The following is a 14742-nucleotide window of genomic DNA, read 5'->3' on the forward strand; positions in this document are numbered from 1 at the left end:
CATCTTCTACTCAAATCTTCAATTTGCTGCTTGCTTCTTTAGCTTCTATTTATATTTTCAAGTAAAAGCTCTTCTTTCCTCCGTTCTTGACTACTCTCAGATATAGATATAGCTGTATTCACATACAGAACTGAGCAGCTTGAAGCAACGATATTGATATATTAAACTGTATAATATTCTGATCTATTGTAATGAATACAGATATCTCAGATAACTCAATCAGCAGCATCTCTACTGAAAATAGTAGAAACTCTTAGATACTCAGTATTTATGCTAGGGGTAGCCTGCACGCTGCTAAATCCCAGGGGCAAATGAACCATTAATTCCACATTTTCTTAGCTGGGGGGTAACCCCTCCAGACCCTCATTATAGAGGAAGCAGTGTCTAAAAGTCATAGTAAGAGATAAACAGAGAGAATCTGGAATTTAAATAAGAGAATATACAGTTAATGAATAAACAGTCAGTTAGCTATCTAGGGGCATACAGTTGAACGTGGTTAATTAAAAGTTGAACATGGTTAATTTTTGGGGCTGGAATAACCTTCGGCGTGGTTTTGACCATAAACCATGTCAACCCCCTCATTAGAACTACAATATAACATGGCAGCCAGACAGCCAGTAAAGGACAAGATAATTCCTAGCTCAAGAAGTGCAGGCTTATGGCAAGTCCATTTTGGCAACAGAGGTAAATTGATAACTTGGTAAAGGGGTTCGAACAAACGAAGTTGGCGCTGTAGACGAGAATTCTATAGAACTAACTCCTGATATCTGAGCTTGTACCCGCCTCAACGAACCGCATTCCATGTCGCGTGGGGAAGGGGGGAACTTGCTGCTGTAGCCCGAACAGCCGTTTTTAAATCATCGAGATGGCGGTACTGTAAGTCTGACGCCATCCAGCTCTATCAATAGGCGCAAACGTGTGCTTGTGGGTTGTAACCTATGGCGCACCCTCGTTGAATCGTCCTCGGGTGGCAGTCTCAAAATGATGGCCCTTGCATCCTAGCAGTATATCAGCCATCGCCCTGTCTCCTACCTTGGAATATCGCTTACAGATAGTCTGTACGTTCCGGCGTAAAAATACTATCATTTTGATGCTCAACAGCAATGGACCCAGAGCGAGGCATTATGCCTCGAGGAAGGCGATTAGCAATTTTTGGAACCTAAGCCAAAGTTATCTGAAGCGTGGTTCAGTCCTGATACCTGCTGTTGGAATCACATAGGCCAATAATAGCGACTAGCCAATAATTCATGTAGTGCGGAAGGAACAGAGTTAGCCGTCGTTGATGAGGGTGCAGAGTCAGGTGACCTGGTGCCTGAACCAGCTTTCCCGCGTTCGGGGAGACGCGACCAACAGCATCTTTCAACTAACAGTCGGTGAGCATGGGGAGATCGCGTGCAACAAGAGCACGAATCTCAGCGGGAGTTTCAAGGTTCTCTCTTCTTTTGTTGCCCGCTGCTCTCCACGCGGGCTCTCTTTCCTTCGAGAAAGTGACCACAGCAATCCAATTCCAGCAGTTCACTTCGTCATTGCCATCTCGCGTTCAGCAACATGACCGTTGAGCCGTCGAGCATGGAACTTAAGCTACAACTTGATGACTCCATGATCGGACGGTGGCTCTCAGAGCTACCAATGGATCACCCAGAGCGCAAGTCTACGTCGAAACCTCAACTACGTCGTTTCATTCACCACGACAAACCTATCAAACGGCTTGGATTCCTCGGAGCGGGCGCAGAGTCCTGTGTTTACCACATTGAATGCGAAGGCAAGTCATATGCTTTAAAGCTGGTATGTAGTGTACTCTCTTTTTATCCAAGCGTATTTGGCCCATTCTTTCTGGTGAAATAATGCTGTTGGCATCACAGTTGCATCGCACAATCAATCTAATGGTATGCATTTCTACATGTCCAGGCTAGGCACTGGCCATATTATGACACGGATTTCCCCAACAGAATCAAGGCACATGAGAGGATACTGATGGCTCCTTTCGTCCGTGAAGCCCGTGCTTTTGCCCGTCTCGACAGTGTTGGCGAAAATGGTACATGGGCAGTAAAATGCCATGGGTGGATCAAGCTTAATGATAGTCAATTTAAAGAGTTGGGCAACAAGCATCAAATATTCTGTCGATGGGCTATCATCAAAGACATGATTCCTGATGAAATCAGCATGAGTGATATCCCAGAAGTACGCCGCAAAATGCAAATAGCTCGTAAAGCTCTGCTGTGGCCTGGAGATGTCAAACCTGAGAATTATCGCGGTTCGTTTATCGTGGATTTGGGCAATACGATCACCTATCCTGAAATCCGCCGTTTCTGGTCGAATACAAGACGCAGGGAGATATTTGCTGGTATGGATCGATGTTTTAGTAATTGGGAACCCTCTGATTGGGACGGAAAACTTGTCGATAAGTTTTTCAATGATATGCACAAGAAAAATGTGGCTGCCGCAAAAAAGCTGGAGGAGGAGTGGTTAAAGAAAAAGCAAGACGAACGGGAAAACCAGGAGGAGCCATTTATACAGGGGGATGGGACAAATCGGTGGTTGAACCCTGAGAAGGAAGTCTAAGTTGTGTCGTATCCCTAATAATTTTTCATTAACTGGGAATAACCCGGTGGTAAGTTGTGAATGTTCTTGAGATATTCTCTAGAGTATATTTAGCTTTTTATACTTCAATAGGTAATACTCTGCATGCATCTCTAACAAAAAAAAGAAAATAAATCGTGAGAATTGAGCTATTCACCACACCCCGGTAAAACATCACATCAGGCGATGCAAACCGGCCAACTCACGGCTTGGCGGACCACGAAGGGCACGGGCTTTTGGTGGGATTGACTTTTGCGTGCTCCTAGCAACACTCAATGGGGGTCTCACTGTCCTATTCCTTGTCAACTGGTTCTCGTCCCTCCTGGAAGAACAAGGAGTGACAAATTGAAAAACATATACTGGACCAGTTAGCAAGGCCATCACTTTCGTAAGAACAGGCCATGACATTTTAAAGAGAGGAGAATATTTCCCCTAGAAATGACACCAAGCATGACCAGGGTCATGACATTCTAAAGAATAAGGGATACTTCCTCTAAGAGTCATCTAACATGACTAGGCCATGATGTTCTAAAGAATAGGGGATAACCAATGGCATCTGGCATGACCAGGTCAACTTGGTGTTCTAAGGAATAGGGTATATTTCTCTGAAAATGGCTGTAGATTGAGTAGGTCTGTCCTGCTCCATCTATGACATCATTTATGGCACACCTTTTGGCGGCGTAACAAGGCCCAGCGCTAACTGCAAGGCTGGTTGGCGACCAAGCTCTCCCCTACTGATTTTCCATTCCGACCCATTTACTGTCCAGTTTGGTGGTTTACCCTCTAGCACCAGAGAGATATTGTTGAACCTGTTCTCAATATCTTGTTGCAGAATCTGATGTTGTTGCTGCAGTCTTGAGCAATCTACTACGTTCGCCACAATACTTCCAACATTCTGAGGCATAAGTAGACCATAAAATAAAAATGGCAGGGCTCTTGCCTCCCTACACGGAGGAGACCGCTAAGCAGAAAGTGCAGCGAGCGCAGGATCTCTGGAACTCAAAGTAGGTAGAACATATTACTGTCATAAATCTCCCTGTTATGGCAGCTATGTATACATATGACCCTGTACATATACCATATTATGGATAGTTAATTCCAATGTAGAAACCCACCCGAAATCGCAAAGGCCTACACCCCCACCAGCACCTGGAGGAACAGAGACCAATTTTTCAGCGGCACAGAGGACATCGAGACCTTTCTGACCAATAAATTTGCGAAGGAGATAAACTACAAACTGCGCAAGGAGCTGTTTGCCTTCACGGATAACAGAATTGCAGTGCAGTTCTGGTATGAGTATCAGGATCGGGACGATAGTATGAAATGGAAGCGGTGCTATGGGATTGAGCACTGGACGTTTGAAACCGAAGGAGAACATGCGGGGAAAATGCAGAAGAGGAACATGAGCGGCAATGATGTGTTAATTGGGGAAGGAGGAAATGGGGACGGGAGGTGGTATGAATGAGTATGACGATGAGTGGATTGAAAATCGGCATCAGTTTGTCCGAATCTACTTCATATCTACGAGTATGGAATGATGAGTAGTAATATAGCAATCCATGATCAACACCATTAGCAGCCGCATGAAGAGCAGCAATGAAGAATACCCGGCTTGAGAAACACCAATGCCATCGCCATCAGACATCTTCCGGGAAGACAACCTAGCTCCAAGGATTGGGCCGAAGGCCCGGCAACAGCCCATCCTATATACCCACTATGCCGTTGTAGATACTCCATGTTCTGATGTACATTTATTAGGATTGACTTGCCTAAATTTTAAATGGCACAAAACTGATATGCCTACCGAACCAATCACCCATGCTGAGTTTCAAGAACGGGAGAAGCCCTCGCCCCGTCACATTCAACTAGGTCCATCTATGAAACAAGTGTACGCCTATAAATTTTGTGGAATCTTATGTTATCGATATGTTAACAGCCCGGAAGAGTGGATTAAACAGCAATTAGGCCCCTAATTTTTCTTGCGCTCCAGGTCCGAACCAGACTTTCGCCTGAGTGGATAGAAGTAAAAAATTCTTTTGTTTGGTTCACTTCATGAGTGATAAGGCGTTTACTGAATGAGGAGAAAGAACAGTCCATAGTTTACGATGAGAATAACTAGCGCCTCTTAAACAAAAGTACACAACGAAAATAGAAAAATGGGGGAGGAGAGGGGGAGGGAGGGAGGAAGAGGGAAGGTGGAAAACAGGGAGAACAAAAATACAGTATCCGAAGCGAGGGCTTCGTCATATATAGAGAAGGGAAGAGAGCAAGAGAGGCGAGAGAAGGAACAAAGGAGAAGGGAAGAACAAAAAACGAATAAATAAGAACCTACGTTGATAAGGAGAAAAAAGTAGGCCAAAACTATAGCAAGCCAGACACAACTCTTCCAGGTCAACCGCCCTCCCAGACTTTCACACCCAAAACACCAACTCAACCCGACTGCTTTAACCACACGACCATATAGGAGGGGAAAAGGCGATGCATAGACATGGAGGTGGAAAAAGACAATTGTCGCCACGCCATCGAGAGTTTCCAAGAAAACAGACCCCGAGGAGAGAACTGGATACACGAAAATAATTGAACAGAACCCGCAAAATAAAGGATACCACGATAATCGAAGAGGGAAAGGAAGGGGACATTGAAAACGAACCAAGAGAAAAACCACAAGACTCTAAAAAAAGACACGCGAATATTTCCGTCCGAGATAATAGGTGAAACAAAAGAACTACTCTGCAGAAGCCCTCGAGACTCATAAAATGCGAAAATAAAACCTTGGACTCCTTAAGTCGCCCTATCCCGATCTCTATCCCTATCCCTGTCCCGTTGCGGCCCGAAATCTACTTCGACAACTTTCCCTTTCTTGCTTTTGAAAGAAAACTCTGCCATTAGGGCAAGGTGATCACTAGGAAAATGGTAATTTGGGAAGCCGGGAACTCGCTGCAGATACTCCTTGTCCACTGCGCCAAGCAAGCCAGTTACCTGCAGAGCATTGGAAGTATACCAAATGTAGTCGATCACATCAGCAAAGTCGGGAGTATAGTTGGTAAAGTCGAGTTCTCCAATAGCGCCATATGCGGATTTCAGGTTGAAAGGGTATGACATGCCGACGCGACTGAGGTTCCCATAGAGACGCTTCTCAAGATCCGGATGGTCTTCGATCAAACGACCACGGCTCATCAATTCATGCACGGCAGATCCAGGGTAGGAGTTGAAGTCACCGCATATAATAAGGGGGATCTGAGAGCCACTACTATATTCAACTGAAGGTGCTGGTTCCACAGGCGTCGCAGTGCCCCCACCATCTGTCGAATGTTCCGGCTCGGAGAATCGGAATGCAGTTTTATCTGTACAAGCGGGAATCTTGGAATACTTTTCGGCAAGCTGCGTTACCTCTTCCATCAAAATTGCAGCCTGGATAAGCTTCACATCTTTATACGCTGGGTCCCAGTACAGGTGAACATTCACCACTATCAACCGCTCTCCGGACAATCGATTCTCCAGATACGTGACTACGGCAATATTGTCCTTCTGCCATAATCGGTTGTAGATGTCGTCCTGGCCTTTGGCATCGGGTCTGCGGACTGCAGTTTGACCGAAATGAATCATATTCTTCTCGAGAAGAATGTATTTACTGCCTTTGAAGAATGTCGCACAACCGTCGACCACCTTGGCCTCCTCTTCGGGCATACCTTGAGCTCTTCCCTTTGGCCAGTAAACCCCCTTGTAATCGTTGTATGCAAGCTGTTCTCTGAAGAAGCCATGGTAGCTGCCTTGGTCAATTTCCTGCAAACACACAATATCGGCATTGTACCCTTTTATTTCATTTAAAATGAGGTCCCTGCGATATTCCCAAGCAAGCGCTCGGGAGGGCGCATAACCATGTTGTTGATGGGTTGCTGATCTATCACAGAGGGTATTATAGGAGAGGGCAGTAAACTTCTCCCTTTGGCCTTTAGTGGGGTTTCTGTCCGAATCATCCAGGACAACCCAATCCCGTTCCGAAGGAGGCAAATGAACTGCGTGAAATTAGTGAATGACTATATTTTAAATAAACAAAGAATGTGACATACCCGGCATCTCCTCTTTAAGGTACGTAATGAGTGCCTTGGTGCCTTCCTGCATAATCCGTGATTTGAACACTTCATTCAAGGGGTTTCCTTCTATACCTAGAGTATCAAGTTGATATAGGTAACCCATTTCGTAGGGAAGTGAATGGATGTTATTGTCGAATAGCAGAAGCTTTTTGAGATTAATGAGCATACCAATTTCTTCAGGAAGTTCAGTTAGCTCATTGCCGGATACGTCCAAATGAGTGAGGCCTTTCAGCTTGCCGATATTTGGGGGGAGGGCCTTCAATTTATTGTGATTGAGATAAAGCTTTTCCAGAAAAACGTAGTCGAAAAGAGGGTTAGAGATTGCTCGAAGACCTTGTCCACCAAAATCTAGAGCCATCCAATCCTGTCTTTTAGAAGGGTCTTTGGTCGTTTTGGCACGGCTGCGTTCTTCGGAACCATTTTCATTGGTCTCGGCTGGGCTCGTTGTGAGCTGGATGCCCTTCGTCTGTTGAGCAACGGCCCGTGCGTAATAGTGCGGGGAGTTTGCTTGTCTCGACTCTGCAGCAAGTTGTAGCTGCTGCTGCCAGTGCTCATTCATAGGCTCTTCGACTTCTTCATCCACGTTGGTTGTAGTGCCGTTGGGGATGTGGGTGGGAGTAAAGTGGGGGGCTGTGCTTGACAGGGCTCCGGATGAGAAGTTAGGTTGATGGCCGATAGCAGTGTGAGTAGCTTGGGAGTGAGGATGTTGGTGGTGTGGGTGTTGTTGGGAATGATGTGGATGATGGCTTGGATGTTGGAATTTCTGCATTGGCATTCCAAATCTTTGATGAGTTTGACCACCATTCATCATGACATGCTGCCCTTGCGAATACATATTGTATGGGTTATGGCCAGGTGACTGGTTGAGTGGAGGAGAGCGGGACGGGGAAGGAGTGTCGGTATTGAATTTCAGTCTGCCAGTTGGAGATCCAGTTCCGTTCCGGACGAGTTGTCTTTGGTGTGCGTTAGTGTGGTTGTGCTGCTGTGTTTGTTGCTGGAAGTAGAACTGCCCGGCCACAGGCTGCTGGAACCGGTAGGTACCATCTGCCATTTAACGTGGCAGACGAGACCGTAGATGTAATTCGGGCGGAGGTGGGTTATCCCGCGGAAACTGGAGAAGTGAGAGAATAGGCAGGGGGTTCAGAGGCGTGAAGGGGCGAACTCGTTCTCTCCGTCTCTTCAACATGGGGCCCAAAGCGGAACCACCAGGAAATGTCAACAGCTCAAATATGAACTCGACCCCAAGCACCTTGACAGTGCTGCAGCCAGCTGTGACAATTCTCGCGTCGAGTAACGTATGTACCCCGGCGGTCTGCCGACAAAGAAGTCCTTGATGGTGGGAAGCTGTTGTGAGCACCACGATGAGCCAACGCGGTTCAAATGGATGCAGGCTCCGTGGCAGGGCGAAATATCGATCCCTTAGAGTAGTGAGGATCCAGGACGGCTTATGGCACTAAGGGCAACAGTGTTCCTTTGACGGGTGCCGAATCTGAACGTGATTGCGCCTGGACGTGCTGCTGGATGAAATGCGAAGCGGTTTGCATCAAAGGCGGGAGAACCGTGGAAGATGCATCAGTCACATGACTCACATCGATCACATCATGTCAGGTGATAAATTGTCAGGTGGCAAAGCCACTATTTCCTATTGAAGACTAGTGCATGATACACCTGATTCATGGACGGTTTCACTTCCTAACGTTCTCCCCAAGCAACTTTGGAGAGCAATCAGAAGGTTTGAACATGTGTTTATGACCAACTTTTGTTGTCCGCACAGCCTACATAATGTGGCTCGCAAGCAGACTTCATAAAGTTTTTGGCAGTGAATTATAGTATCCTCTACTTCTCACCTGTTAACATGGCTCTAAATCCACGAGTTGTTCCCATCTTGTCCATGAGAGAGCAAGCTGAGTACTAGTGGCGCTTAAGTCACAGAAAATTGCGCTGAATTTGATAACTTATCATGTAGCCGACAACTGAGCAGCGAAGATAGTGGGAACTGTTTTTAAAATCCCGCCTGTTCACGTTTCTACAAAAAATTGACTATTATGTCAGTCGGGGGCATACCTATCTGTAACTAGCGCAGTCATGATGCTTCGGTATGGCTAGCTATCTCGATCGTCTTCAGCACTCTAACCATTCATTCATTTGATATGACCAACGGGATTTGCGAACCTGCGACGACCGAAAACGGGCCGCTCAGATATTATCTGGGTTTTTTTGCCCTTCAATCGAATAGGGCCGACAATGTTCAATTGCGCTTGTTATCGCAGTTGTCTGGCGGTAAGCACCCATACTTGAGCATGGGCGCTAATATAAATTCAAGAGACCTTGAGGTAACGACTTCTCTCCATTACGTGGCCAAGGACTGAGTCATTGAATACTCAATATATCTCGGGCAGCCTGGTTACCGAGAAAGACGTGGGTTTGAATGTTGGGATTGAAAGGCGCATCTACGCTGGTTATTGAAATTACGGAATGTGAGAAGAAACATAATAGAGAAACAAAACAAGATATACTGTACATTGATTATGAGTGTTTTGCAATAATGGTTGGCCCATGGAGCAAATTTCATGAATTTGCGTGTTCCATGTTTTCTCCCAAAGATGATCATTTTCTTTTTCACAAGATGTGAACTCATACATAGCAAAATCAAGGGTGATAATCATCTTGGAAGGAAAGTTTGGAAATAGCTCCCTCAAAGGTAGCACATATTTGTCCTGTGTAAATTTTGCGCAATAGGGAATAGGTAGATATGCATTGTAGAATTTCCGAAAGTGCCAATAGTGGGTTTCAATCAACTTACCTTTTGTTATTTCCGTGGGTTTGGAAGTATCACTAAATATTTCCCAGTTGCTTCATCAAGGGAGTCTGTCCGTGCCAAAGTCAAAAAGTATAACTGATGTGGGGCAATACAAGGGCACCGTGGTAAACAGTGATGCCATGGAGTTGATGATTATATGAGACATTCCTGGCAAGTTGATATTTGGGAGGAAGTCAGAGCACTAGCAGACGTGTCAAACCTGGAGTTACAATATGTTCAAAACCGGGCATCCCTTTCATCCAGAATATCCACATATTGTCACATAGAGCATGGCCCACTGCTGTATCAATTTGAGGATATTACTGTGTGTGCTTTCCATGCATGTTCGATGCAGGTTTGTGGTTTCTCCTGAAGCCTTGGAAAAATTGGAGCGGTGAAATGACCCGGCACGGTCCTTTTACTAAAAAAACCAAAACTTGACTTTTACCCTAAAGAGTGTAAATTGCCAATGAGAATCAATATGTCTACATTTTAAGGGGGCCGCTTGCCTCGATGGCCTCTCAGAATTTCTTCAATGGAGATAATTTTTGCACGGCCGCACAACCAAGGTTTTCCACAATCAACTATAACAGCCCAAAATTCTGTATCGTCATCCCGTTACATACTTTGTGATCGGTTTTCTTTCTTCAGAAGTTAAATCAAGCAAATGTCACCATCCTCAACAATGGTCCAGATGGTGGGCCGCGGTGCCCAAGTTACTATTTACCCACTACTTCCTCTCTCTGGCTCATTCCCCACAAATTCAAGTTTTGGCACTGTTCCTCAAAGTTTTCTTCTGGTTACTGGCTAACTTGGTGCCGCCCGCGGAAGGCTAACTGGGATAAGATGTTCACAGAAAGACATGCCGAATAGGCACCAGAATGAACTAAATTTTTGACAGCCCACTTGGGATGGAAGGAAACGAATGTTGAAAGGAGGCACAGGAATCTGTGCCCGGAAAACAGCATCAGGCTGGCGCAACAAACATTCTCAACTGTTAGTAGGTGACTTGCATGCTACATCTACCAACAAGACGAGTTTGTCGGTATAAAACAGATGGAATGTATGTAACTACTGTTCATACTATATCATGCACGGGACGGGACAAACCTTGACGCTTTGCCCGAAAGCCCATTTACAAGACTTCGCCACGAGTTATGAGAGGAATGAGAAAACGTCATTCCTATCGAAGCTATTTCTCGACCAGCAATTGGAAGAGAGAAAGGCCATAAATAGCTCTCCATCGATGAACGCAATATCCAATATCTTTAGATCTGGCCATGATCTCGATGGGCGGATAGGCAAGTGTATCATCTGAAAACGGCTCTGTATCATATGAAAGAGCGAAATTCGATCCCAACACTGATGGACCCCGCAAATGCATTGGAATATCGATCGTTCAGGCGCTCCAAGAAATGCTGATTGCTTTTTACCATTCTCAGGCATTCAAACGAATGAAAAAGCGCGTGGGGGGCGCAGCTATTGGACCAGCGAACCAAGATGAGGGGCAAGGAAGTTTGTGTGCACGGCCCATCGCCAATCAGAGCCGCCAAAATCAAGCCCATGTATCAACAATGTTTCCAAAATCTGTTCTTTGGAGATTCGATGGATTGGATTTAGGATTCATAAAGAGGTCTAGGGCTTCAGTGCAATTATCAAACTCGAATATAGTGATCCATATTGGAGCTGGCTTCATGTAAGGGGGACGTGGCCTGACTTTGGCCCTGGAATTGTCACTCGCTTCGCTCTCCAAGCAAAGGAAAGATATTCTCCTCTATTGGCCAGCGCGGGACAGGCGAGCGTAACCCCAGACATTGGCTTGGAAATTTTCATGAGGAGATGCCAGAGGTGGCTGCGCAGGCGGTTTGCCTTGGCCGCTAAATAATCAGTTGATTGGAGGTTTCCCCCTGGCTTGCTTATCTCTGCGACAGACACCATCGTCATGCTACCAGAGTGGTAACATTAAACCATCAGCCAAAGCCCTGAAACCGTACCCGCGAGTGTGGACCAGTGGCTTCGACTACGGTATCCAGATCAACCGTGAGCCTCAAGTAGTTCTTGAATCGTCGAATAGTCATCTGGTTTTAAAAGCATTACCTTGTCCCTCTTGTCATGCCTCACATGCTCCGCTTCTTCTTCTTCCTCTTCTTCTGTGGGCATCAAAATTCACTTCCTCTCTCTCTCTTCCCTCTTGCTCATTCTGTCGCTCTCAGGTTGTTGTAGGATTGTGAGCCCATAATGCCCAACCGCTCACACTGGCCACAAACCTCCTGCAGCGATTCAACGAGCTTAGGTAGCCAAAATGAATCCTAAATATTCTTAGGTATAGTAATTCCACAGCCCATTATCCAAGTGAGCTTTTTCGAGTGTGGTGCTTCTTTGCTCGTTGCTAAAACCTACTTCGTAGTATGGCCCAATATTTACGTAACACATACACACGAAAAATTACACCGCGTGAAACCGGAAAATTTCAGCACCATGTCCGGGTCCGCAAACTTATCCTACCTCTTCATCCCCAGTTCGCCTTTGGCCTATGATCCTAAACACCATGCCTACCAGAGATCCAATTCTCTCTCTCAAGGATCTGCAATGCCAACGACTTCGTCATCTTCCACCTCCTCTTCCACTGACTACACGACGTACCCACTGGCCAAGCGCAATGGCCGTACGATTCTGCGCGACCCAGATAACCCGTACCCACTTCCCTGCGATATTCCAGAGATCCATCGCCAGTCGCTGCGTTCACTCATTTTGATGCATGTGTTCGGCGCTCCCTTTTGCACACCCCATTTTGCCGACCACCCGCCGAAGCGTGTGTTGGAGTTAGCTTGTGGCTCTGCGTTATGGTCAAACGCTTGCCATGACTACTTTGCCCGGAGAGGACACAAAAACATGTCCTTCACTGGCCTCGATATTGTAAACCTCGCGCCAGACCTTCAGAAACAAGGCATCAATTGGCAGTTTAAACGGCACGACCTACGGAAGTCTCAATTACCGTTTCCCGATGGTTACTTTGACTTTGTGTTCATAAAAGATGCTGGGATTTGTCCGTCAGGATCAGAGTTGCAAACGCTTCCATTGGGTGAACCCCTTCGTGTTCTGAAATCCGGGGGTGTTCTTGAAGTGTGGGATTCAGATCTTATATTTAGAACGCTTTTGCCAAATCCGCCACTTGTACCTGGGCTATCGGGGGAAAACGTGGAACATGCGGTAGCCACAGGCACATACACCATATTTCCAGCTACCCCATTCGCAGATGCCCAGAACAAATATTTACGCGATTACAACTCCTGGGCGCAAAAGGCTTTTGAACGTCGCAGACTAACGCCCATGCCATGTGCCATGATAGGCCTTTCCTTCACATCCGAGTCGGATTCCTTCAATAGCATGGATAGTCGTAGGATAGCAATTCCTTTGGGAGAAGTCAAATGGGAGCGAGAGCCGCAGGATGGCGCATCCAAAAACTGGAAACAGCCCAAGACCTTATCAGCAGACCAGCTTGCCATACGCCAGACCGCGCTATTTACAATCGTTCAAATGATCGAGAGTATGGAGCCAATGCTGATGGAGGTTAGTGGAAAAGGCAGAGACGAATGGGATCGATGGTGGACTGGAATGACAATGGACTTGCTGCAGAACGGTGGCGTGGCAAGTGGCGAGTGTCTCGAGGTCGGAGCATGGTGGGGCCAAAAGCGATAACTGTGCTTGTTCAATTTTTCCAATTCATTTTATGTCGATGGCGAGCTATTATATCCTTGAGAAACGGCGGATAACATTTTCTCATTTCGGATCCTGCTGTGACAAGCCTTGGTTGGCACTCTCATCCTCGCTCTCCTTCGATTCCCCCCGCCACTTTGTTACATCCCTCTCTGCGGTCAGCCAGCTCATGTCTCGACAGGAACTTTGGGTATATCATATCGATTCTTGAGGGCGCGATATCGTCTCAAGTAATATCTGCATTTTACCATCGTTAGCGCTCCGTTTCATTTTTCTCCTTTATTTTCGTATAATTTCCACAGCCCCATCGCAAGCCAATATACCAAAACCAGCACAAATAATATCGGATTTTGGCACGACGAAATAACATTTAAACATGGTGCATGAACTGTGCGAGCAAGAGGCCGCTATTCGGAGGGTGCTTCTTCTTGGGGATCCGCAAATCCCCCCTTTTCCCTGCTTGATCTCCGACCTCTTTCATTTGGACCATATGTTGCCCTTTTTCTTCCACTTGGCTTTTTGGAGTAACAATATCTGTACATTTCTTTCCCCTCCCTCTTCCTTTTTTATCGTCCCATACTTTGCTGTAAATGAAATATTATTCTGTGTGTATAAAATGGGGGAGCCACAGGGGAATTCATTTTATTTATTTATTTTTTGCTCGTTCTTCAATTGCCGATTAAAATCACCGGATCGCAACCCAAACAACCATCGTGGGAAAATATGAGAACAGTAAAAGAAGGGTAGAAATACACAAGCAAGGAATATAACTCACAATGCCTCAATCTCTAAAACCAATCCAGAACCCGATGGGGCGAGTTTCATCACTGTTAGCATGTCATTCTCAAAAAACGAAGCAAGACTAGCATAAACAACATCCCTCCCAACGGCGAAGTTTCAAACAGCTCAAGACTATCAAATCCCAGTAGCGCGGAGTAAAAATTATCAAACCCCAACCTTCCGATCTTAGTCGCCCTCCTCCCTGAGGGATACATATCAAACGGCTCAAATGACTAAAGGGTGGAGCACGGAAAACGTACCTTTCTTCACATACTCCGCCCTCCGTATTCCGTCTGCGATTTTCGCCTCGTCAGTGACGTGAGCCTGGCTCGCAAAAGCACGGTGTAAGCGTTCGCGAAAGAATTGGTAGCCGAGAGGGTATTCGCGGCCAAGGAAGAGGAGCTCTGAATTGCGTCGACGGCAATCTCCAGTCAGCCGTTGATCAGGTGGTGATTAAGATCCAATTGAGAAGGGGTTCGTTCATTGGAGGTGTGGGATTATATGACGAATATGGTATCTAGTCTTGAGCGTAGTCTTGTTCACCCCTACCTTTGTAAATCCGGATGACTTGGTGCCGCAGCTGGGGAGCGGTCATGATGGGAAGGCTGCCAGTGTACTCCCAGCCCAGGGCCAGGAAGAGATTCAAAACGATACTTTCAGTCGCAGAGTTGATGAGCGAGAGCAAAGGGTTGGCCTTGGAAACACTGACTAAGCAGTAGCCTAGAGTGCAATTCGATTCTCACAAACAGGAAAATTTGCTTGGGGCTATGG

The 14742-nt window shown here is 46.2% G+C and overlaps 6 protein-coding genes across 6 annotated transcripts; 3 read left to right on the forward strand and 3 right to left on the reverse strand.

Annotated features, from left to right (window-relative positions):
• Positions 1 to 1548: 1548 nt before the first annotated feature.
• On the forward strand, positions 1549 to 2562 carry HCBG_04140 (uncharacterized protein; the record flags this gene model as incomplete). Its single annotated transcript, XM_045431189.1, has 2 exons — positions 1549 to 1785; positions 1909 to 2562. 2 exons carry the CDS (start codon positions 1549 to 1551, stop codon positions 2560 to 2562), a joined length of 891 nt encoding a protein of 296 aa, XP_045287742.1.
• Positions 2563 to 3504: 942 nt separating this feature from the next.
• Positions 3505 to 4045, forward strand: HCBG_04141 (DUF1348 domain-containing protein; the record flags this gene model as incomplete). Its single annotated transcript, XM_045431190.1, has 2 exons — positions 3505 to 3584; positions 3688 to 4045. The coding sequence occupies 2 exons, from the start codon at positions 3505 to 3507 to the stop codon at positions 4043 to 4045; spliced, it is 438 nt and encodes a 145-aa protein (XP_045287743.1).
• Positions 4046 to 4678: 633 nt separating this feature from the next.
• On the reverse strand, positions 4679 to 7443 carry HCBG_04142 (glucose-repressible alcohol dehydrogenase transcriptional effector; the record flags this gene model as incomplete). Its single annotated transcript, XM_045431191.1, has 2 exons — positions 4679 to 6596; positions 6651 to 7443. 2 exons carry the CDS (start codon positions 7441 to 7443, stop codon positions 5362 to 5364), a joined length of 2028 nt encoding a protein of 675 aa, XP_045287744.1.
• Positions 7444 to 11166: 3723 nt separating this feature from the next.
• Positions 11167 to 11634, reverse strand: HCBG_04143 (uncharacterized protein; the record flags this gene model as incomplete). The annotated part of the gene is made up of 3 exons (XM_045431192.1): positions 11167 to 11419; positions 11469 to 11494; positions 11572 to 11634. The coding sequence occupies 3 exons, from the start codon at positions 11632 to 11634 to the stop codon at positions 11167 to 11169; spliced, it is 342 nt and encodes a 113-aa protein (XP_045287745.1).
• Positions 11635 to 11952: 318 nt separating this feature from the next.
• Positions 11953 to 13173, forward strand: HCBG_04144 (SAM binding domain-containing protein containing protein; the record flags this gene model as incomplete). The annotated part of the gene is made up of 1 exon (XM_045431193.1): positions 11953 to 13173. The coding sequence occupies one exon, from the start codon at positions 11953 to 11955 to the stop codon at positions 13171 to 13173; it is 1221 nt and encodes a 406-aa protein (XP_045287746.1).
• Positions 13174 to 13561: 388 nt separating this feature from the next.
• Positions 13562 to 14566, reverse strand: HCBG_04145 (NADH-ubiquinone oxidoreductase; the record flags this gene model as incomplete). The annotated part of the gene is made up of 4 exons (XM_045431194.1): positions 13562 to 13775; positions 13967 to 13979; positions 14232 to 14375; positions 14521 to 14566. 4 exons carry the CDS (start codon positions 14564 to 14566, stop codon positions 13562 to 13564), a joined length of 417 nt encoding a protein of 138 aa, XP_045287747.1.
• Positions 14567 to 14742: the final 176 nt, after the last annotated feature.

Source organism: Histoplasma capsulatum, assembly GCF_000150115.1.
Source record: "Histoplasma capsulatum G186AR genomic scaffold supercont2.5, whole genome shotgun sequence".
Taxonomy (NCBI): domain Eukaryota; kingdom Fungi; phylum Ascomycota; class Eurotiomycetes; order Onygenales; family Ajellomycetaceae; genus Histoplasma; species Histoplasma capsulatum.